Here is a 21,056-nt window from a genome sequence, read left to right as displayed (position 1 = left end):
GGTCGTTTGTTCCGCCATTTTATTTTATCCTATTTCTTTTTCTATTTTCTGTTTTCTTCTTTCCCTTGCTGGTTCTTCTATTTCCTCGGAGGAACGAGATCTATCGATTGTGACATATAAGAACAGAAGATTGTCTAAAGTTCAAAGCATCCCTGTCTGGTAGGGGTGCCCAAAATGGTGCTAGATATGTTTGCCTATCTATGAAACAATTTCGGCGCCCTACGGTTGGCGGACCATGCGACGCACCCTTATCGACTGTCCGTAACGGCTATTGAAAAAGCAAAAACACAAAAAAAAAAAGTTAAAAAAGAAAAAAAGTAAAAAGTGAAAAGCCGATCTAGGAAAAAAGAAAAGAAAAATAGGGGCATCAGGCATATTGCTTTTCAGCACAGACTTTTTACAGTAGTACCAAGTATGTACGGAGGGAGCAGCAATACACTACCGTCTCCTGTGCCATCATCGAGTTCATTAATTGAATTTATATCCGCCCACTCTTTTCCATCGGCAAAGCTCAACACAGGACACGTAAGGACCCCAGTTTACACACTCAGCATTCCAGTCGCAAAACCGACCATCCAGTCGAGCATGTCCACTTAGAGACAAGTGCCCGCGAGGATGAAACAAGCCGGTCTTGCTCTAACCTTGGGAGTGCCGGGCTAAAGGCTAGCCTGGTTGCTTGCTTACTTTCCACTCATGGTAAGGCGTGTCGGGCACGGAGTACACCCTTCTGGTATAGATGCTTTGGGGGGGAGCAAGACTTGGGGATTTAGTGTTTCTTGTGTCCTTGACGCATCGCGCCGATTGGAAACGCCGCAAAAATCTTGTTTGTGATAAAAGATAAAAATCGTCTCCGGGTCCTTGGCATCTGGCGTGCTCGTATATCAACCCTCCCTCACGTTACGGTGAATTCTGGATGAAGAATGCTGCGGTCGCGATTGGCTTTCCGGTCGGTGTCATACCGGCGTTGCAAACACGAGATCCTAGCCAGAATCGGGTCATGGTGGGTTTGGCAGCATGAAAGACAGCAGCATATACATGTTTGTATCACCTTTATAGCGCCATTTTCCCCCCTACATCTCTCTCTCCGCTGCCTAACAGACCACTCTCGATTGGTAACCGTACCACCTTTCCATCCCTCACATGACCCACTGGGTTCCGTATACGTCCTTTTGGATGGTTATTGCCAGCACATGGCACCGGATGCAAATGAAGTACGTGAATAGTGCAGCCTGCTGGTTGGGAGATGAGGACAGAGCAACAAATTGACTTGCCATCTTTCCTGCTGCTGCCTGAGACATCGCTATACCACTTCGAGTATCTATCATCTTTGGGTGCAGATGTAGTTTCGGGACTTCTTCCATATGTCCTTTTTGAGTCCTCAGTCTCCGTTCACCATGTACTCCTACTGCCGGGGAACTTCCGTGAACGGGCTCTCCAGCAATTCCCCTCCATAGACAGTCATCCTGCCCCGCGAGTCTTGTAGTAGTTACTCGATACCGGCTAGCACCAATCCGGGTAGTCGGCGTTGACCGCAACTTCCTTCAGAGACGATCACACGGGTCTGAAGAACCACGATCCTATTCCTTCGAGATTCAATCTATCTACCTACTTTTGACTACGGTGTAGATAATGTGACTGCTCTTTTGTTGCACCTGGGCATCGCAGTCATCATTACTGTGATCATGGAAGACAAACACTTAGGATCCACAGGACCGCAGAGAATTTCTGGCGGTCATGGTCAGAAACGCACAGATCCGGCTGCTCCTATTTCGAAAATTGATCTATAAACGTTATAAAAGCACTGAACTAACTTTCTTCCTTGCGGAGACTTGTCGTTAATCTCAAAAGCTACATCAGAGACCCATCAGCTCCGTGATCGATCAGCTCGACGTGGACCCTTGATCTCAACGGCAATCCAGACTGTCCAGTTAGCTTCTATTCCCAGTGCTTGAATTTCTGTTTCGTCCTTCTTGCTGAAACTAGATTTCCTTCTTCTGGCTCATCTAGGACCATATGCGGCATGACCACTGCCCGTCGCTCGAGGCTGATATACCCGGTCACACTCTAGACGGCGCAGGGAAGAACGAGAATATCCTGGTTTTCTTCAGTGACTTCGTGGTTGTATTTCCACCTGGGAACAACTCCAGAAGCGGGCCACTGGACCGTCTAAGCTTGGTGTTCAATACCAGGGTCCCTCCTCGTTTTTCGTCGCTCTGTACTTCATGCTTACACACGAACATCGGCCACTCCTACGACGAACTGCCGTTTAGTCTAAGCGATGACTGGGATCCCGGAATCCCTGGCGCATTGGCTCAGACAATGAGGATAATAAGTTCAATCACCCTCTGCCTTGATCAGAGGGCACCGTCGAGGACAAGAGAGGTAAGATCACTTCCACCCAAGGCGATCTCGAGACAACAAATACCTACGTAAAAATGGGACTAACAGATCGATTCCTTAGTTGATCGAAGCCAAGGTGAGACAAAAAGATGTGTCGCTCCGCTGTTTTGCCACTCAAGGTGCTACGAGAGACGCAGCAGACACTACTCAAAACGGATGGTGAAGAACGAGATGGACTAGCAGCCTACAAGGCAGGAACGCGGTGTGAAAGAAAGATTTTACCACACAGTGGCAGTCCATCTTTGACTGTGCGTATCGCCGTCGTCGGATGGACGTTGAAGTTGCGTATCGCCAAGGAAAAGCAACGCTAGCGGCAGGCAAGTATGGATGGATCGAACGCTGCAACTTGGACACGCTTTTCTGGTCTTCTTACGCTAATCTCTCCAGGGCTGATAGCTATATAGGTATATTGCTTCCCATCCGACGTCCCCGCAGACGCTTCGGCAGCATCTCGAGTCCACACTGCCACGCTTCATGACTACACTGCTGGATTCTTCCTACTAGGATCGGGATGAGCCGTGATAAATATAGTACGATGGAGGAAGGTCACTTGCAGTCTACTACCTCTGAAGATGAAACAATGTTGATCAAGAGCCTCCACTACAAATTCGGGCAGAATATACCTTGGCAGAGAACATAATACCTTGTCTACCTACCTACCGACATACACACCAGTGTTGCCCAGATTGGACTCTTGGCTCGCCTTGTTTTCGAGAGACTAAAGCGCCTCGACGCAGCTTGCTGCATCATCTCACATGCAGGTTGAATCAAAGCTCTCGTAGAAGTTGGGTTCAATATTCAGCCAACATTCCTTGCAGCATTTAATGTCAAACTAATGTCAAACCAAGCTATATCAACCGACCGTCATAAGCAGAATGTGATCTGTGGTCCGCGCTCTTTCATGGAGACGGATAATTGCTTGGAGCCACGACGCCATCTCCCTCCGGAGCCTTCACGAGACTCATTCTAAAGGATATGCGCAACCTACTAGATTAAAATGTTATGTCATATTAGGCCTAGAAATTAAAGAAAAGATTTTTCCTTCTTCAAATTCGTTCCTTTCTCCTGTCTCTCCTCCGATGACTCGCACATAATGCTAAAGCGCTACCCGAAAATATACACTAGTAATATGATGATCAGGTTCGCCTCAACTAAACTATCAGTTTATACACCAGTACTAGTACTATCATTCCTATCTCCCTCTACTTACCATTCCACATTTCCACATCAAATCAAACGAAAGGAACATTCAGTTACTAACCAGTAGTAGTAAAGAAATATATTCCCCTACAGTCTACTCTAACAGCTAGGACTAATATTAGTAAGTAACCTAGTTTCTCACACGTGAATTGATATGAAATTCCACTATGTTATGTTGTAAGTACTAAATAACCCGATTATTTTCTCAAATCGTTGTGCCTTGTTCAGTCAAATGATGTAATAGTAATCAAGATACCAGGTTTTTCCCAAATCAGAAAGCAAGAAAGCAAGAAAGCAAGAAAGATCGTAGCATAAAGTCATTCACTCAATCATCACCTACATATGCGTATTATATATGAAAAGAGCGAGAGAGAGAGAGAGAGAGAGAGAGAGAAAGAGGAAAAGAAATCCGATGAGAGGGAATCAACTTAATCCGGTCATACTCTGTATCTAGTGGATCTCATTGAAGGGGGATAATAAACCTGTTTTCGTAAAACATAGTAATATTTCCAAACCATCCTCCCTTGCAAGGCCCCCATTGACCATGGTAGCGCCGTAGCATTCGACGTATATCTTCGATGGCAGGGCCTAATTGGGGATTGGGAGCGAAGATGCTGAGAATAGGATACTATGAGCTAGAATAATGGTCTAAAGACATATGGGAGATGGTGGGGTGGGTTAACTAACAGAGTAGGTGCATTCTGGGCTGGCTCTGCTGATTCTTTTCAGAGCTATTGTATGTCGGAGAATTGACTACTCTTCTGAACAAGGTGGCTCAGTTTGAATGGCGGTGTCGTAGATATCGCATCTTGAAGATTGGATTCTATCAAGGCTCACTATACGATAAGTTGGCAAGATGCTGAGAGCCATTATAGACAGTTTCGGAAGCGTTTCTCTTGGTTCATAACATGGAATAGTAAGCATAAGAGTAGACAATCGCTTCATACAGCCTCCTTGGATGGAAGATGGGCTTACGGATGAAATCTGGGAAGGGATAACTAGATGGATCGGCAGCAGGATAACATGAACTGGATATGGCTAGGTATTTGTACAATAACGCAGTGAATCTTCAGTCTTGGCTCACAACCAGCACGGCAACACATGATTGAAACTAACCCCCAAATATTCCTTCGGAATGGGTAACAATAGAGTCGTAGGATGCTCCAGAAAGGCCTTTCTGATCTGTGATGATAGGATTGTGACAAATCTTCCATCTTTATCTAGCAAACGCCGCAAAGAGACATGATAAGCTACTCATCCGTATGTCGAAGGTCGATCAGCCTCCTCTGGAATGTTCCTGACCATTGACTTGGGCACATTGCAATGTGATTTGAAGGTAGCGATTGGCCTCTTGCTCGCTACCACCGACGAGCGCTTCACTAACTGCGATGATCGCAACCAAAATTGCTGCTGTGCATTGTTGGACCAGGATACGAGGGTATCACTGCTGTTGTCATACTCGTAGCTCTTGTCCTTCCACTGGAGAAACTCCCTGAATAGGTTCTGCGAGCAATGTCGTGTGATTGCCGATATCTCCGGCTTTCGGGGGTAGATTGAACCATTTCTTGAGCCATGGGCTCTGCCATGATTAGCTCTCTTCGATACGCACACCTTAGGATAGAATGCATGGTTGCAAAACTGTCGGCGTTGGGCACTAATGGCACGTGTGGACAACACCGCAGTGTTCAGAGCGGCGATATTGGTCATTGAAGCCGGCGACCTATATCAATATGCAATGATAAAGTTAGTAAGCTATAAACGAGTAAACGGCTAGGACATGGCAAGGGGATCGTACATAGCTTGTATCTTTTTTCTGGATGGATCTACCTGCTGCTCGCGATCGATGTTAGTGGACCCGGCATCTAGCAGTCGGCCTGCAACAATAGCATAGCCAATCGCACCTGCGCTATTACACACGTAAATAGGTCCTCGGCCTCTGTAAGTATAAGTGTGGCCAGTCGGGTGCGGTTTCATCCTGTTCGGTTGTCCATGGACAATCTTTACCTCAGCTGTCAATGGGTCCACGTTATACTGGAGGCTTTCCAGGTACTTCTTTGTCGTGGCGGACACTGCCAGTCATGGTATATACAGGGCAGCAGTCGGATGACGTTCAAGCTTATGATGAGTGAGTCTCATAACAGCACGTTCCACTGCTATAATAGCTAACTGGGCATTCAGGTTAGGTAGTAATTCTGCTCTTCCGAACTGCTGGAGTCTAGGAGCTGCGGCGTTAGGATCATTGATGTCTTTGCCGATCTGCTCACTTAATCTTCTGCTCCTTGAGGAGCTTCCCCTAATGTCGTTTGGTAGGGCTTTCAGCTCTTATCGTTCGAGTTGAAGTTCCCTTCTTCGTACACGTCAACCGTATACCACAGGCACAGATGCAAACGATGGGGCGGAGGCGTCGGACTGACAGTATGGCATGTCTGTCTAATGACTGATACGCAGTCAGAAAACGAATTGTCTCCCTGGCAATAACGCTAGATGCAACGTGGTGACTCGAAATTTTCATGGGCCGCAGTGGATCGTTCGAAAGGCCAAGCCCGCCGTGAGAGCATATGACCGCATTATACCGACAATGAACCAAAAGAAACCATAAAGGGGGAATGAGAACCCAGAATAGCAATGAATTGGCTTTTTGTGGTATGGTGCATCGTTGGCAATAAAGCATGGCGGTAAAATGAAGCACAAGCAAAATTCACGATTTCCGGTCGTGCTTCCTCGTCTACAGCCATTAGTGTCGGCTGGTTTAACTGATGGATGTCTGACGATGGATCTAGCTTGAGCCTCTCGACGGCCATCAAGGCTCGACCTGGAATTTGATGTACTGGTGTACGATCCCTGCGTATCTGCAGGGCCTTGCATTTGTCGCGAGTGCTGAAGCGCACACTTGCGCAACGCAATTCGAACGACCACAGTCATGCACCATCTGGGCTATCAAGAATACCCTGATGGGACAAAGTAATGTCACCACTGGAGAGCATCACCATCCTGTTGCTTTCCAGTTGTTTTCCATAACAGCTGCTAATGATCGTTGGGGGATGTAGCAGTGGAATTGCTGAAGAGAGCTTATCGGGAGCCTGTTATCCAAAGAATTGTATAGAAACTCTATTAAAATGTTAGCCGGGTTCTAGCGATCTACATAACAATCTGACCATCAGGGTTCAAGAACATACATTGATAGGTAAAACCCTTGTTTTTAGACACCGAAATTCGATTGCTTGGATCCTCTGTTGGAAAAGCGAGCAATTCGCTACCGTATCCAAAAGTGTGGGAGCAACATTATGGACTATAGCTCCAATAAAGAGTGCGTGTCGGCTAAATAGCTGCGGTCCAGACCTCCTGGACGTTTGGGGTAGTCGAAGTGGTAGCAGCTGGCGCAAGAGATACCGCCCAAGCTTGATTTCCGTGATCACACGAGGACACGGTCACTTGCGTGGCATGGCGGCACATTAAGTTGAGTCCTGAATGCTTGAAATTACTCCGATAAGTTGCGCGAAGCTTATAAACATAGCGGCTGTACAGCAGGAGGTTTCTCAGTATCGTTTCGAAGCGTACGAACGTTGGTATCAACACTCACTCATGTGTACGTCATTCGACAAGTCATTTGGCACAGGATCACTCATGGTTGTTGAATGGTAAACGGCATATCCCAGCCCTCGAAGCAGTGATGATGACGACTGTGAAATGAGGGCAATGGGGAGGGTTTCAGGCAAGCAACTGAGAAAGCTGCTGACTGAAAAGCGTGTCCAGTAGCGGTTATTGCGGTATTCGACCACGTGGCACGGATGGATATTGTAGAGAACGGACGCTGTGTCGACGCCTTCGACGGTGCAAGTCAGGGACCTATCATTTATGGAGAATAAGAAAAAGTCAGCTTTGATCAGCTTGATGTAGGCCTCGATTGGATCAGATGACTCACCATGTTGTATATCCCTTATCTCTGGTCCAGTGATTCCAACATTGTTTGATAGAGCTGTGCGGATTCCGAATCCTATTGCACAGGAAAGCTCAACACTATTGGGAAGGGCCAAAGAACGCAGGGTAGCCGATAAACAGACAGTGGTGGAATTTGTCGCAGAAAGATCCGGGAGTCGTGTTCATCTGAATGGAATCTCTAGAAACATTAGCTGCGAGAACGAGAAACTCCCGGACTTATCGAGGGCGTCGTGCCTGAGTGCACTCAGATGCAGCTGAGCCATGAGAAACAGGGTGGAAGGTCATCTGCAACATACTTAAAAGAAAGTAGAAAGATACAAAACCACGTCAGAATGCGAAGTCTGGCAGTTTCGCATGTGGGTTGTCTTGTCCAGTATATCATTATAGGTAGGAGCTGTGCTGCGAGTGAGGCTCCATCATGATCACCGCGTCGACCATATCAAGTGGCATGAGTGAGTTAAAAAGACAAAGTGTTCTTCACGGGGAAGTTGAAAAACAGCTCAAGAGAAAGACAATGGAAGGGGAAGATGATGGTTTGAAGGCTGTGTATAGCAGCAGAGTAGAGTATACAGAAGGAGAGAAAGATATATCAGGAAAGCAGTATATAGGAATTGATCGCGATGAGAAGAGAAGGAAGATGCTCTGGAAAACTGGAAGTATTTATGGCTCGAGGAGGTTATCCAGGAGAAGACTCCCACCGATGCAGAATTCAGGAGAGCACTGAAGAGCAAGAGAGGAAGACGGAGGTGTGGGTGACACCAAACGGGTCTCTGCCATTCTGGCAAACAGGCCTAGCTTGGTGGGAAGGATCCCGTGCACTGTAACACTACGCAGCTAGCTCCCCCTAGCTATTAGGCAGCTACCTACACATAGGCCATGTCTAGACCAAAGATTTCTCAGAGATACTACATACAAACGATACAGGCAGATGGCAGGCGTCACTACGTGCAACCGAAAAACCAGACCCTTTTGAGTCACAACCAATCAATCTATCCTACTCCCCACCATACAGCACCTGGATGGACGACGAGGGCGTCGACATCCCGTCCCCAATGCGAATTACGACTTTTACCTGTAATGCCCGAGCTTCCCGGACGCAACATGCCAGACAGGTCCGCCCAACCTTGCCAATGATGGCGTGGTGTCCAACGGACGCACACCATGCTCGTGCAAAAGTTTCCTTGTCGTGCGAGCCCCGCGCGTCGAGGAGGATGATCTCTTCCTTACCTAGTCCGCTGCTGTGGCCATCCGAGTGAGATGTCTCCGTTAGGGATTCTAGAGGCACCCATTTGAAGGCGTACGATCGGTGCAACGGGTGGCCTGGGAAACGATGGTGTCTGTAAGAGACATGGCTTGATGACGAGGATGATAGCTCGCCATCCGGGGCGTTTGGGTGATTTTGATAGTTGACCGAGCCTCCTGGTGGACGACACTCGTGGGAGGAGATGAACCGTACGTTGTAGGTCAATGCAAATGAGACTGGAGTTGGTGGTCCGGTAGCAGTGGAAGCGAGAAGAAAATTGGCATATGCTTTTTGAACCACGGTCAGTTTGTCACCTGTTCGTTTCGTATCACGGGAGAAGGTGAGGTCGTGGAAGTTGATGTTTGCTTTCGACCAGCTATCGCATGGTCCATCGACAGGCAACAAGAATACTCCACTCGTCAGCTCACCCAGACCGAGAGGCGTAGAGTCAAAGGAAAGCCTGTTTCCGTGTTTGATGCGTGGCTTGCCTGGATGCCGGGGCGGCTCGCGGATATCCACCTCAAACCACGTGTCGACCAATTGCTCTCCACTCTCCGAGTCTTTGGGTACTATGCTGCTTGCCAGCCATGCCAAACAGACCTTTGTACCCGGCTGGCTTGCCAATACTCGTCCAACGATACACTTCTTACTCCACCAGGTTTTCCCCTTGTACGTGAAACCACCATAAACGTTCGCAACTGGACCAAGTGTAGCCATCGCCTCTTCGTCATTTTCTAGGAGAGTCGCCATGAGAAGGTGGCTGATAGACTCGCCAGGGATTACCAAGCCGGCGAGCCAGCTACGTGTAATCCAGCCACCAATGTTCAAGGGACGTATGCTGTCCCGAGAATGAAGGAGAAGCAGCTGGCGAGATGGAGATCTGCTATACATCTCTTTTTTCAAGTCCACGGCGGAGAACTCTGCGTGTAGCGTATTGGTTAAAGGTATGGTGTAGGCGGCTTCGATTTTCCTCTCTACCCCCTCGCCCTCAAGCTTGGATCGCAGGGCACTCTTGAATGCGGCTAGTCCGGGCCAGCCAAGGTTGTCTGCAAACACGAACAATCCTTTTAGTTGCTGGTCGACATGGCTGGGAGCCAGATGACACCGCCAGGAGGATTCATCGTGATGGGTGGATGATGTAGAATGGTGTGTGAAGGCTTCGAGGAACCCACGATGATGATGCCGCTCAGGCGACTTTCTCGGCGAAGGTATGGTCGGAGAAGGGTGGTCAGGCTCCACAGGGTTGTAGGTGAAGTGGAAGCTGTCTAGAAAACGTCGGACTGTAACCAGATCCCAGTTCAGCTTACCACTCCGTAGCCGGTCGAACTCGTACACGTCATGCACCGAGACATCGATATCCCGCGCATTCTGCAGCATTCCCACTCGAACAGTGGCATCCAAACGCATTAGTAGCTCCGCGGCGAGCAGCATCTGGACGAGGAGCCACTTGCGTTCCAGCGTGGAATGCACCCAGGGTTTGTCAGACTTGTCCGGATCAAGAAAGTCGCCGTCCGCATGTGGGGGGTTCTCAAATAATATTTGTCCAATATGCAATCGCCAGTCGATCAGACTGAAGTCAAACCACGCTCCAGGGGTCGCTAATACCACTGTCAGAGCTTTGATCTGAGCCTTCAGACTATGCGGATCGCCGGCATCGGCAAGCAGGAACCGCACCGGTGGGTATAGAAATCGATTGAACAGTCCGCTATACAGCTCACGGATGCATTCCATGTCGAGAATTGTCTTGGGCACATCACCGTGCAATATCTCGTAGCGGAGGGTCTTCAGAGTCTGGAGGCGCTCCACTAAGGCTCGCAGGTCGATGTCACGGACACCGATCCTCTTCCACGCAACCGGTCCTTCGCACAGCAACTTCTTCCGGTCATGGATGGTACCATCCGAGCACTGCGCATATGGATCGTTGTAGTGACCCATCAGTTCATACGCCTCGGTCGCTGGGAGAGATGAAATGTGGAGGAGATCAGCGCATGGTCGTGATTTCTCGGGGCCCGCGTACAGTACTGAGTCGGCTACGGGCAGTTCGAGAAAATGACGGAAACCGACAGTCCCAGCGTCTTTGCCGTTCACCGACAGCATATTGGGGACTTCGTGAACGCCAACGTCGAAAGTCGCCCGCTTTGGAGCTTCGGAGCGTTTCCAATGCCCCAGGTGAACCGGTGTCTCGCCCTCAATTACCCAGTCGTCCGGCACCGGTAAATGAGCATGAAGAGTGCACAGAGTGTAGGAGGCATGAGGAAGTGGTCGTCTATCCCCGAGATTTTGAATGGTGGGATCATGATCATCAAACGGGAATATGATCTGTGGGTACCAGAGCCCATGCTTTCCCTTTTCCAGCAAGAAGTATGGAGCTCCTGAGAAGATCGTCTCGATGTCCTTCTTTGTCAGCTGATTGTGTGAAGACGGACCGTCGTGATGGGGTGCGTGATGTGGTTTAGCAGCCTGCTCCGATTGGTGGTGGTCGGAACCACGATGCTCGTCCTGGGAGTGGGCATGCGAAGGGGAGGAATTGGAAGCTCCTATGTCAGTTTCCTGAAGAACGTCATGTTCAGCCTTAGCAACGCGTCCCGCGTTGGTATCCTTACCGACTTGAGTGTCTTGGTCGCTGAGGATGAGCCTGATTCCGAGCCTCCTCGATGTTTATGAAATATGTCATGGATCACACCTTTCGTATGGGATCCGGTACTGTTGGAATCGGACACATTGGGTAACGAGGCTCTCCGGCCCCGCTCATTCTTGGGGAGATTATCACCCTGGTGCAGAGTGGCGGATGAGATGGAATGGCGACGTCCAAAGAAGAAAGACATTTTGGTATCGTCGGAGACGAACAGGTACGGATGCTTTCTGTTTGGTGTGAATAAATACGAGAGTGAAACAATGGTGTGGACGATATCAGTCAGACCAGCAGATATGCTGCCACACTCGAATGGTATCCTCGCTCATTGCGGTCTCCCAAATGAGAGGTGATAAGAAGAGTTATAAGGATAAACAACTGATGTTGGGGGCGAAGCCAGAGAAATTCTAGCTAGTACCGATCAGTCCACCGATAAGGTGATCGGGGAGAAAGATGGCTGCATCCGGAACTGTTTTAAGGGATGTGGAGGACAAAAGAAGGCGGGCTGAATCGGTTGGTGAAAGAAAGAGCTCCAGCGATGACGTCGATCATCCGGTTCCCCGGCATGGCCCGGTCGGACCATCTTGCCCGACCGGCACGGAGGCCAGACCAACTCTCTACGGAGTACTGCAGGTCTAGATCTACAGCTGAGTCGAAATACAGATCGCTGTCATGATCATAAACTATGCTTGACCATTCGCTGACAGTCATACATACACTTTTGAATTAACTAAGTTCATTATTCAACATTCCATTCATTTGTGGCATGTTAACCGTCACGTTGTTTAGGCGTGCTTCTGGAGGAAGTCCAGCGCGGTCCGGTATCCCCGCTCGTACTCCTTGCGCACCTGCTCATCCTCGAGGTTGGAGCGAGCAGCCATCCATCCGTGAATCTGGGTGGAGAAGGTCTCGACATAGTGGGCCTGCTTCAGGTTGTCACCGAATGCCTTCACGTCCTTGGGGTTCTCGTCCTTAGAGGCCAGCACGGCCATGGGGATGTTGACACTCTTGGCATCGTTGGGGTCGAGCATCGCCGGGTGGCATTGCACGGCCGCCGTGAACAGCTTGTTGTCCTGACCGGAGGCCAGGGTTGTGATCTTGCCTCCCCAGCAGTAACCCAGGATCGACCAGGACTGGAAGCTGCCGCCAGCAGCGAGCTTGTTGGCCTCGGAGACGATGGGGGAGATCTTGGGCAGGTTCGCGGGAGGAGCAGCTTTGGTCTGGAAGAAGTTACCCAGCTTCTGCTTGTGGTCGTCGGTCTGGGGAGGGAACCAGGTGATGTCGGCAGGCTCGCCCTGGAAGAAGTCGGGGATGAAGACGCGGTACTTCTGTTCGCTCGCGGTGGCTAGAATGTCGGCACCCTGGAGGGTCTGGGGGAAGAAACCGAAGATGTCTGGAAGTCGTCGTGCATCTTAGCATGGGGGCCTGAAATGAGTGGGGAACGGGTCTATCCTACCGTAGATGACGAGAATGGCCTTGGTAGCGGATTCGGGTCCGGTGACATCTGGGCAGAGAATTAGTAGGGTCACTCCGGTCAATTGCAAACAACCTACAAGTTTTCAAGCCATTGATGGTCTTGTATTCACCCTTGGGCTGGTAGCCCTGGGCCACGATCGGGGGGATGCTGGTCACGGGTAAGTATGGAGAGCCAGCCATTGACAGGGCGTTACTCACGAGCAACAGGCCTTGTTGACACCAGACATGGCTGCAGAGGAGCAATGAAGTGGGCGCACGATACGACTGGAAAGGGGAGTGATGGGGGTCAGAAAGCACCTTCTTAGTGGGAGAGTCAGAAGCTGTCTGGAGAACATGTTAGAGACACAGGCGGATAGCGGGACGCACAGGGACAATGAGACGGGTGAAATGGGGTGGTGGATGTGGGATGGATTGATGGAAGAAGAATTGGAGAAGTGGAAGAAAAAGGAAGAAGGGGAGGAAGCGATTAAACCGGATTTAATTGAAGCTGGGGAAAGAGAAGAGCCGAGATGCGAGGCCGAGCAAGACACCAAAGTAGTAACGAGCAACGAATTGCTTCAGCTACCCCACCTGCCCTTCGACGTCATCCGAATCCATCCCCGCCAATCCCGATTTCGCCCGGATTTCTCTTCTTTCCTTTCCCAGGGTCAGGAGTTCGTATCAAATCACTTGGACATTAATAGTGATAAGTTCTGTGTGTCTATATAGAGCATCAACTCAACTAAAACAGATAATAGCCTTTTGCATATGCGGGGGGTGAGCCAGGATCTGGCTGAGCTTTGACCTTTCACCTGTCAGCCCCACAATCACCTTTCCTTGGGAGCATCTGAGAATCCTCTCTCCCACGCCCATAGACTGGATACTGATAATCTCAAATTTGGATCTTATAACTTTCTCGGCACAGCTACTTCTTACACCTTTACTTGGACAGATCATAACTTGAGAAGCATGTTTACAAGCGACCGTTCCCAATTGAAAGCTAAACCATGTGGTTGATGGTAAGGATTGATGTTACTTCTACCTAAGTAACTACACCATCTCGGTATTCCGAGAGTACCTATACAGAGGTTCATCAATTAGACTTGGTCGGCTTGTCGAGGCACTCACAGGATAAATCATAAATGCTGTTCACAGAGTAGAGCTGAGATGCAGTCTTGTACTAATTTACATAATCCATCAGAGTCCTCCGTGTGCCCATGGTTACAAGTAATAACCGTGGTTTCGATGAACAGTAGACTACTCCTATTTTCATTCCTCAAATCAAGCGAGCGACCGTATAAGATTACTCCAGGGAGTTTTAGTGTACTATACAGCTGCTCAGAATTGATCCTCACTTCTCAGCTTACTGTGCCCCCTTGCTGTGTGCGAGGCCTCAAGACTTCCGGAAATGGAAGGAAAGGAATGCCATAGGGGCAGGTAGACATCGCTCCTCTACACTTACACTCACTCAAGAACTTGACCATACGTTCAACAAAAAATAATTCGTCAACTATCTACAAAAGTTCTTCTAAAATTGTGCATGCCATCCAGAAATTGTATTGTTACACTGCGTAAATAAAGTAGAGCGTGACGCATTCTTTTACCACTGAAATCTGCGGTCGCCACATTCCAGGCTTGTCTCGGCATACAATTGCTTATCAAGAAGCAGCGCGTTTTATGAAGGTCCAGGATGGTGCTGGCATGTATAATGTGGGTCTCACTGTACATGACTTGGTGACTTTGTCTTCCAGATCGCCTTTCAGAAGTTATCGAACTGTGCTGATGCACGGGTTAGAGTCTGTCGCTTACATTAGGTGCATTCACGAATTACTTCCCAGAGCATGTATGACTCTATTTTTGTGCATCTTTATGCGTATACAATATGTGATCAAGAATCCCGTCGTCGGTTCCTAAGCACCGTCTATGGAGTCTGGCGAGCCCCTAGAATCAGCCTCAGCGATATGCCATGAGTGATATCCTTCGCCTCCCTCATCTTACTCGCAGGTCAGTTATCTCGAGATGCGTTCCTGTCTCTACGGTTATAACACTTTCTTAAGACCTCGTGCCAACGAGGAGGCATGTTAATGGCTCCAGCTATCGGAGTCGACATTCTAGCCTTACGTCGATGCTAATCTTCCGCAGGAAACTGCACTGTAGATCATGTCAAACGTCTGGACCTCAGCGATATCATGTCGTATCCATTGGATGACAGCCCTTTTCTGAGTCAGTCAGTCTAGTCAATGCATTCTAGCGTGGTGCTAGAAAGCACCTGTCACCTATACTTCTCATCCGCATCTGGTTGGTTGCCCCCACGTTCTAGGCTGGCAGCATACTATATACTTCGCTACTAAGCTTCTATATCATGTTGCATATGGATGCCGGATGATCCACAGCCATCTCATCCCGATGTCGGCAGTTGCAGCGCCAAAGTCCGTCCTTCTATCTCTAAGCCTCTGTATCTGGGCCTGGGTCTGTTTTCAAACAAGATGTTGGGATTCTGATATCACACCTGGCACTTCTGATCCAGAAAGCAGTACAAAATGAGCAACGCGACATGGATATGAAATTGGTGCTGCTGCTTCAACTGTGTATTACTTCGCAGCTACACGTTGAAGCTCCCTGCCATCCTTCGGAAGTAAGGGACTGCACGGCAAAGTCAATATTACTACTATTCGGTTATAATAGTAATAGAAGATCAGATAATAGATAGACACTATTTCAAGGAAGGATGGCTGATGTCCCGGTGGGCTAGTTAGGGGTTTCTATGTCCTCCCAATCACCTCATCCTAGCCAAGCAATCAGCATCCTATCTGATCCACCTACTAGTACTCTCACTACTCACCCACGAAGCACGCCTTCCTACCCCCCAGTGACACCACCCCATGTTGAACCCCACACCGCACAGACAATTCAAGCTTCTTCCTGCCGTCCAGCCACCTTGAACAGATAGGCAGGAAGAATAGACTCGCCATCCGGAGATTTACACGACACATGCAGCTGCATGAAAGATGCGGTAGATAGAGAATAGTCACGTAATACAAGCAATGCTATGGTGACATCGACATCCCCATGTGTTCTGCCAACACATTAAAACTATATCAATGATCACTCTGTCACATATCGATTTCATGCAAATATTCCAGTAGCACAGACACATATCACGATGTCCCTCAAGATAAGGTTACCCAAAATAGGATGGTTCTCGCCCGACGACACACCGTCAGAACGACGTCTCCTCTTGAAACTGGACCTCCTCATCGTGCCCTATGCATTTCTCGCTTACTGGACGAAGTATATTGATCAAGCAAATATCAGTTAGTTCTCCTATTTCTTCCCCCTCACAATCACACGTTTCCAATTGAAGCAATGACATTGACAATGATATCCGTCGAAAGATAATGCCTACGTCTCTGGAATGGAAGAATCCCTTAACCTCAAAGGAAATGACCTCGTCAACCTTCAAACCATCTACACTGTGGGAGCCGTCCTAGGTCAACTTCCATTTGCCTACCTCTTCACAAAATATCCGGTCTCATTTCTGATTCCGGGGATGGACCTGCTCTGGGGAGTGTTTACGCTGCTGCAATATCGCGCTACTTCGTATGAAGAGATGATGGCATATAGGTTTCTAGTAGGGTGGTTCGAGGTATACCACCCCTCCCAATACACCGTAGTCAGATTATACTAGATAGCTAATGGTCAATCAGGCTGCATTCTTCCCAGGGATGCACTATATCTTTGGTACGTCTATTCACCAGGAATACAATCCAAGAAAGAGCTAACATCAACAACAGGCTCATGGTACCAACGCCACGAAATCGCTCGACGCGGCGGCTTCTTCTACATCGGCCTCACGCTGGGCACCCTAACCGCCAGTTTCATCCAAGCCGGCGCATCCGCACAACTAGACGGAGTCAACGGTCTCGCCGGATGGCGCTGGATGTACATCATCTGCGCGGTGATCACCATCCCCGTCGGAATCCTGGGGTTCATAGTTCTCCCCGGGACACCAGACAAACCGAACCGAATTATTTTGAGCAAGTCCGACGTCCAACTCGCGAGGACTCGACTGCAAAAGGCCGGACACGGGGTCCAGGAGTCCAATGTCTCGTGGAAGACCTGTGCGACGGTGCTACGGAACTGGAAGTTCTGGGCACTATTGTGGGTCGACATCTTCTTCTGGAACGCGTGCCTCCAAACTAGCTCGGGTGGGTATCTACTGTGGTTGAAGAGTCTGAATCGGTACTCGACTAGCAAGCTCAATGAGTTGTCTGCGATCGCGCCCGGGCTGGGGATGTTTTACACCCTGTTTGTGTGCTTCGCGTCGGACTTACTCCTGGGTCCGGCGTGGGCTATCACGCTCGCGCATGTATGGAATATCATTGGTTTGGTGATTCAGGTTATCTGGCATGTGCCGGAGTCGGCGCTGTGGTTCTCGTTCTCGACTATGTATTCGTCGGTGGCCATGTCTAGTGTGCTGTATGGTTGGATTAATAGTGAGATTCGGCATTCGCCCGACGAGCGGGCTGTGATCCTGGTTGTGCTCAACACGATTGCACAATCTACGACGGCGTGGACGCCGCTGTTGGTGTTCAAGACGGTCGAGGCGCCGAGGTTTACGAAGGGGTATTCGTTTGTGCTCGCTAGTGCGATCTGCTTGATTGTGTCGTCGCACATTGTGAGGTACTTTAGTTCGAGGGGGTACGTCTGCCGCAATGCTTGCTGCTTTGGTTGATACTAATGTGTCTAGGGATCGCGCGATATCAGCTAGTGATGAGGACTCGAGGGCTTCTCGAGACGAGGATGAGTCTGGATCTGCTGTCGTGCAGACTGCACGGCCAAAGTCCGAGTATAGGTACACTGATGGGGAAGGGATAGACGCTAAGTGATGGTAAAGCATAGCAATTAGTCAATTAGATAGTAGATGTTTGGGGTGTGAGTGGTGCATCTTATCAACCTGTCAAGCTGTCACGCAATATACCTGCATATGGTGTATATTTAGCATCCACCAGCATCCGGCATCGGCATGGAAGAAATGTTTCAGAATGAATCAGAATTGTCTCGCGCATGATGCGGGGAAAATGGCGAATCTTTATCCTGCATAGAAACTGTCACTGATAACACGCTTGCGCCATGACAACATCTGATGGCGGGATTGGTGAGGGGTTGTGCACCACACTGGAGTATAACATTGCTGCGTTCGAAGAATCGTAGCAAACCAATTCAACCAATTCAGACACAATGGGCGACATCAGTACAGAGAGTAGCCAGAATGGCAAGAAGCAGATCCTGCTCAATGCCTTTGACATGTCCACCGTGGGCCACCTGTCCCCAGGACAGTGGAAGGTGAGAATCCCGACTCAACATGATGCTACTACTATACTGACACATACAGAACCCTGCCGACAAGTCAGCCACAAAGCGTACGCTCGACTATTGGATCAATTTAGCCAAGCTCCTCGAGCGCGGAGGCATCAACGCCCTGTTCCTGGCCGATACCTACGGCGGATACGACACCTACGAAGGCAAACTAGACGAATGTATCCGGCGTGCAGCGCAGTGGCCCGTCACTGATCCAACCATTGTACGTCCCTCCCACTGATATCCATCACAGGATGCTTACTGACCAGATAGCCCATCTCCGCCATGGCAGCCGTGACCAAGAACCTCGCGTTCGGAATTACAGCCTCGACCTCCTTCGAGCCGCCATTCCTCCTCGCAAAGCGCTTCTCCACGCTAGACCATCTCACCAACGGCCGCATCGGATGGAACATTGTGACCTCATGGAAGAAAGCAGCCTTCAAAGCCATCGGACTCGACACTCCCATCGAGCACGATGAGCGATACCGTCAAGCAGACGAGTACCTGCGCGTGTTATACAAGTATGCCACGTCCCCCCACCACTTACTCCCTCACCCCACTAACATGTACATCGCAACAGACTCTGGGAATCCTCCTGGGCGCCCGACGCCCTCTCCCCGGACCCCGAAAACGACAGCTACGTCGACCCGGACAAGGTGCGCCAGATCAACCACAAGGGCAAATACTTCACCCTGAACACCCGACACATCGTGGACCCATCCCCTCAACGGACCCCATTCCTCTTCCAAGCGGGCACCTCCGCAGCGGGCTCTGCCTTCGCGGCCACGCACGCCGAAGCAATCTTCGTGTCGAGCCACTCGCCCGCCGTCCTGCGGCCCAAGATCGCCAACATCCGGCGTCTAGCCGCGGAACAAGGGCGGGATCCAGCATCGATCAAGTTCTTCGCAACATTCACGCCGATTATCGGTCGCACGGACGAAGAAGCGCGCGCCAAGTACGAAGAAGTTAAGAAGTACGCGTCTGTCATTGGGGGACTGGTTCTGTTCAGCGGATGGACGGGAATTGATATCAGTCGGATCCCGATCGATCAGGATATCACGGCGGCGGATTCGTTGGAGGCGCATAAGGTCACGAGTCAGTTGGATGCGTTCACGACCACGAGCGAGGACGTGCCGCGGTGGACGCCGCGGGTGGTGGCGGAGAAGGCGGCCATTGGGGGGCTGGGGCCTGTTGCGGTGGGGAGTGCGGAGAGGGTGGCGGATGAGATGGAACGGTGGATAAGAGAGGCGGATCTGGATGGGTTTAATTTGGGGTATGTGACTACTCCGGGGACGTTTGAGGAGGTGGTGGAGTTGTTGGTGCCGGAGTTGAGGAGGAGGGGGTTATACCCTCCTGCTGCTGAGGAGGAGGAGGAATCGTGGACGGCTCGAGAGAAGGTGTATGGCCGGGGTCAGAGGGAGTTGAGAGCGGATCATGTGGGGAGTAAGTACAAGTATGATGTTTATGTTGAGGATGAGCCAGAAGCGTAGTACTACTTCAGATAGTCACATTACTACCTACTTACGATCGAGGATAGTGCCACAGACCCTGTGACAAGCGACACCAAATAAACTACCACAATTGCAAAGCCACCACGGCGCCGCAGCCTTCAATCCCAGTCTTACTCTTACCTCTTAGTAGTTATCACTTATTTCCCCAGTCTACTCCGTACAAGTTACATCCCTTCCAGAGTTCCACTCCCCTTAGCAAGTTCGTATTCCACCCAACACCGGCATAACATGGCATAGCATGGCATGTCTGTGTCCTGCCAAATCTGAACAATACTACTCTCTCATCTTCCCCTTCCCCGCCCCCAGCATTCCTTTCCGACCAAACAACAACTTGCCAAGCATGCATGAGTCTAGACTGGTCTGGACCCTGCCAATACCCCTTCGGTTTCTCACTCACTAAATAATGAGACTAAAATATGTAAAGAGAGGAAAAAAAGAAAAATTTAGGTTAGCTTCGGCCGGGAGGACAGACGCAAGAGAAAGAGGGAGAGAGAGATTAGGCTTGCAGCAAGCGAGCGATATGATCTCGTGATCGATCGATTGATTGATGCAGGTAGGTGGTATTTTCGGGTTCATTCCGTGCCGGATTTAGAATTAAGAATTAATTCATTTCTTTTCTGGGTCACTTCGTATTGGATGTATTGGTATGTATGGTATGGTATTCAGTATTGGGGATAATTGATTTCCTTTTGACATGGAAAAGAATATATAATGATTGAATTGGGTGCAGAGCGTGTTCAATGCCAAGCTGCCAAGCTGGTATGGAGTGAGATTATATATACACATATCCAGGATTGTGTTTCTTGGTGTGCTTGGCAGGTAGCCTACTACTTACCTAGGATAGTAGTAGTAGTAATTGTAGATACCTAGAATACTAAGTGGTAAGAATTCTTACTTTTCGAACGAATGAGTCAATCACGTTGTAGAGAATAGATATGAGTGGTGCTGGCCAGTCTGAGGCGGTGTGAATGAATGCACTCTGGTAGTCATCTGAAACATGCAGGTAGATGCTTCGGTCAATAGATAAGTAGAGTCATGAACAGAGTGGCGATAGGTGTTCACCAACTACAGTACAGCGTAGTAATATATGAATGGGGTATAACATCTGCCATATATGTGGGTTTGCAGTGGATTCGGTGGGTAAACAGGGACTGGGGATGTGGATATGTGGCTACTATTATAAGGAGTATCTATCTGGGCATCGGAGTTACCAGAAACATCCATTATGATTTTATCAACTTGAATGCCCCTACACAACTACAATCTATGTTTATAACTGACAGCGATATCGCCACATGGCTATTGGGGGATATAA

The 21,056-nt window shown here is 49.4% G+C and overlaps 8 protein-coding genes across 8 annotated transcripts; 4 read left to right on the top strand and 4 right to left on the bottom strand.

The window, feature by feature from the left end:
- Positions 1-2,013: 2,013 nt before the first annotated feature.
- Positions 2,014-2,563, top strand: ASPBRDRAFT_197622 (uncharacterized protein; the record flags this gene model as incomplete). Its single annotated transcript, XM_067621122.1, has 2 exons — positions 2,014-2,382; positions 2,462-2,563. 2 exons carry the CDS (start codon positions 2,014-2,016, stop codon positions 2,561-2,563), a joined length of 471 nt encoding a protein of 156 aa, XP_067477159.1.
- Positions 2,564-4,854: 2,291 nt separating this feature from the next.
- Positions 4,855-5,574, bottom strand: ASPBRDRAFT_31806 (uncharacterized protein; the record flags this gene model as incomplete). Its single annotated transcript, XM_067622936.1, has 3 exons — positions 4,855-5,320; positions 5,396-5,474; positions 5,502-5,574. 3 exons carry the CDS (start codon positions 5,572-5,574, stop codon positions 4,855-4,857), a joined length of 618 nt encoding a protein of 205 aa, XP_067477158.1.
- Positions 5,575-6,821: 1,247 nt separating this feature from the next.
- ASPBRDRAFT_644246 (uncharacterized protein) lies at positions 6,822-8,040 on the bottom strand. The gene is made up of 5 exons (XM_067628470.1): positions 7,836-8,040; positions 7,662-7,715; positions 7,523-7,594; positions 7,181-7,446; positions 6,822-7,117 (listed from the first exon to the last, which is right to left on the bottom strand). The coding sequence occupies exons 1-5, from the start codon at positions 7,919-7,921 to the stop codon at positions 7,053-7,055; spliced, it is 543 nt and encodes a 180-aa protein (XP_067477157.1). The 5' UTR covers positions 7,922-8,040; the 3' UTR covers positions 6,822-7,052.
- A 408-nt stretch (positions 8,041-8,448) lies between these two features.
- Positions 8,449-11,714, bottom strand: ASPBRDRAFT_644262 (uncharacterized protein). The gene is made up of 3 exons (XM_067628471.1): positions 11,466-11,714; positions 11,386-11,397; positions 8,449-11,332 (listed from the first exon to the last, which is right to left on the bottom strand). The coding sequence occupies exons 1-3, from the start codon at positions 11,532-11,534 to the stop codon at positions 8,534-8,536; spliced, it is 2,880 nt and encodes a 959-aa protein (XP_067477156.1). The 5' UTR covers positions 11,535-11,714; the 3' UTR covers positions 8,449-8,533.
- Positions 11,715-12,065: 351 nt separating this feature from the next.
- Positions 12,066-13,342, bottom strand: ASPBRDRAFT_45203 (dienelactone hydrolase family protein). The gene is made up of 4 exons (XM_067625346.1): positions 13,089-13,342; positions 12,968-13,038; positions 12,871-12,918; positions 12,066-12,807 (listed from the first exon to the last, which is right to left on the bottom strand). Exons 1-4 carry the CDS (start codon positions 13,223-13,225, stop codon positions 12,200-12,202), a joined length of 864 nt encoding a protein of 287 aa, XP_067477155.1. The 5' UTR covers positions 13,226-13,342; the 3' UTR covers positions 12,066-12,199.
- A 741-nt stretch (positions 13,343-14,083) lies between these two features.
- Positions 14,084-14,350, top strand: ASPBRDRAFT_644074 (uncharacterized protein). The gene has a single exon (XM_067628468.1). It carries the CDS (start codon positions 14,115-14,117, stop codon positions 14,298-14,300), a length of 186 nt encoding a protein of 61 aa, XP_067477154.1. The 5' UTR covers positions 14,084-14,114; the 3' UTR covers positions 14,301-14,350.
- Positions 14,351-16,032: 1,682 nt separating this feature from the next.
- On the top strand, positions 16,033-17,604 carry ASPBRDRAFT_129984 (putative MFS transporter Seo1; the record flags this gene model as incomplete). The annotated part of the gene is made up of 4 exons (XM_067618185.1): positions 16,033-16,183; positions 16,265-16,515; positions 16,577-16,610; positions 16,664-17,604. 4 exons carry the CDS (start codon positions 16,033-16,035, stop codon positions 17,602-17,604), a joined length of 1,377 nt encoding a protein of 458 aa, XP_067477153.1.
- Positions 17,605-18,110: 506 nt separating this feature from the next.
- ASPBRDRAFT_130237 (xenobiotic compound monooxygenase, DszA family) lies at positions 18,111-19,720 on the top strand (the record flags this gene model as incomplete). Its single annotated transcript, XM_067618213.1, has 4 exons — positions 18,111-18,215; positions 18,265-18,453; positions 18,504-18,751; positions 18,811-19,720. The coding sequence occupies 4 exons, from the start codon at positions 18,111-18,113 to the stop codon at positions 19,718-19,720; spliced, it is 1,452 nt and encodes a 483-aa protein (XP_067477152.1).
- Between the last annotated feature and the right edge of the window lie 1,336 nt (positions 19,721-21,056).

Source organism: Aspergillus brasiliensis (genome assembly GCF_001889945.1).
Source record: "Aspergillus brasiliensis CBS 101740 unplaced genomic scaffold ASPBRscaffold_9, whole genome shotgun sequence".
NCBI classification, from domain to species: domain Eukaryota; kingdom Fungi; phylum Ascomycota; class Eurotiomycetes; order Eurotiales; family Aspergillaceae; genus Aspergillus; species Aspergillus brasiliensis.
Note: the sequence above shows the minus strand (reverse complement) of the source record. Positions and strands in the feature narration are given on the sequence as shown.

Excerpts from the sequence above, each read along its gene's own strand:
- ASPBRDRAFT_45203 (XM_067625346.1), bottom strand. The coding sequence starts at position 13,225 with ATGTTCTCCAGACAGCTTCTGACTCTCCCACTAAGAAGGTGCTTTCTG. Across the intron at positions 13,039-13,088 it reads GTCAACAAGGCCTGTTGCTC|CATCCCCCCGATCGTGGCCC; the intron begins GTGAGTAACGCC and ends ACCCGTGACCAG. Across the intron at positions 12,919-12,967 it reads CATCAATGGCTTGAAAACTT|ATGTCACCGGACCCGAATCC; the intron begins GTAGGTTGTTTG and ends TTCTCTGCCCAG.
- ASPBRDRAFT_644074 (XM_067628468.1), top strand. The coding sequence starts at position 14,115 with ATGAACAGTAGACTACTCCTATTTTCATTCCTCAAATCAAGCGAGCGA.
- ASPBRDRAFT_644262 (XM_067628471.1), bottom strand. The coding sequence starts at position 11,534 with ATGAGCGGGGCCGGAGAGCCTCGTTACCCAATGTGTCCGATTCCAACA.
- ASPBRDRAFT_644246 (XM_067628470.1), bottom strand. The coding sequence starts at position 7,921 with ATGATATACTGGACAAGACAACCCACATGCGAAACTGCCAGACTTCGC. Across the intron at positions 7,716-7,835 it reads ATCTTTCTACTTTCTTTTAA|ATTCCATTCAGATGAACACG; the intron begins GTATGTTGCAGA and ends ATGTTTCTAGAG. Across the intron at positions 7,595-7,661 it reads CTGCGACAAATTCCACCACT|GATTCGGAATCCGCACAGCT; the intron begins GTCTGTTTATCG and ends CCTGTGCAATAG.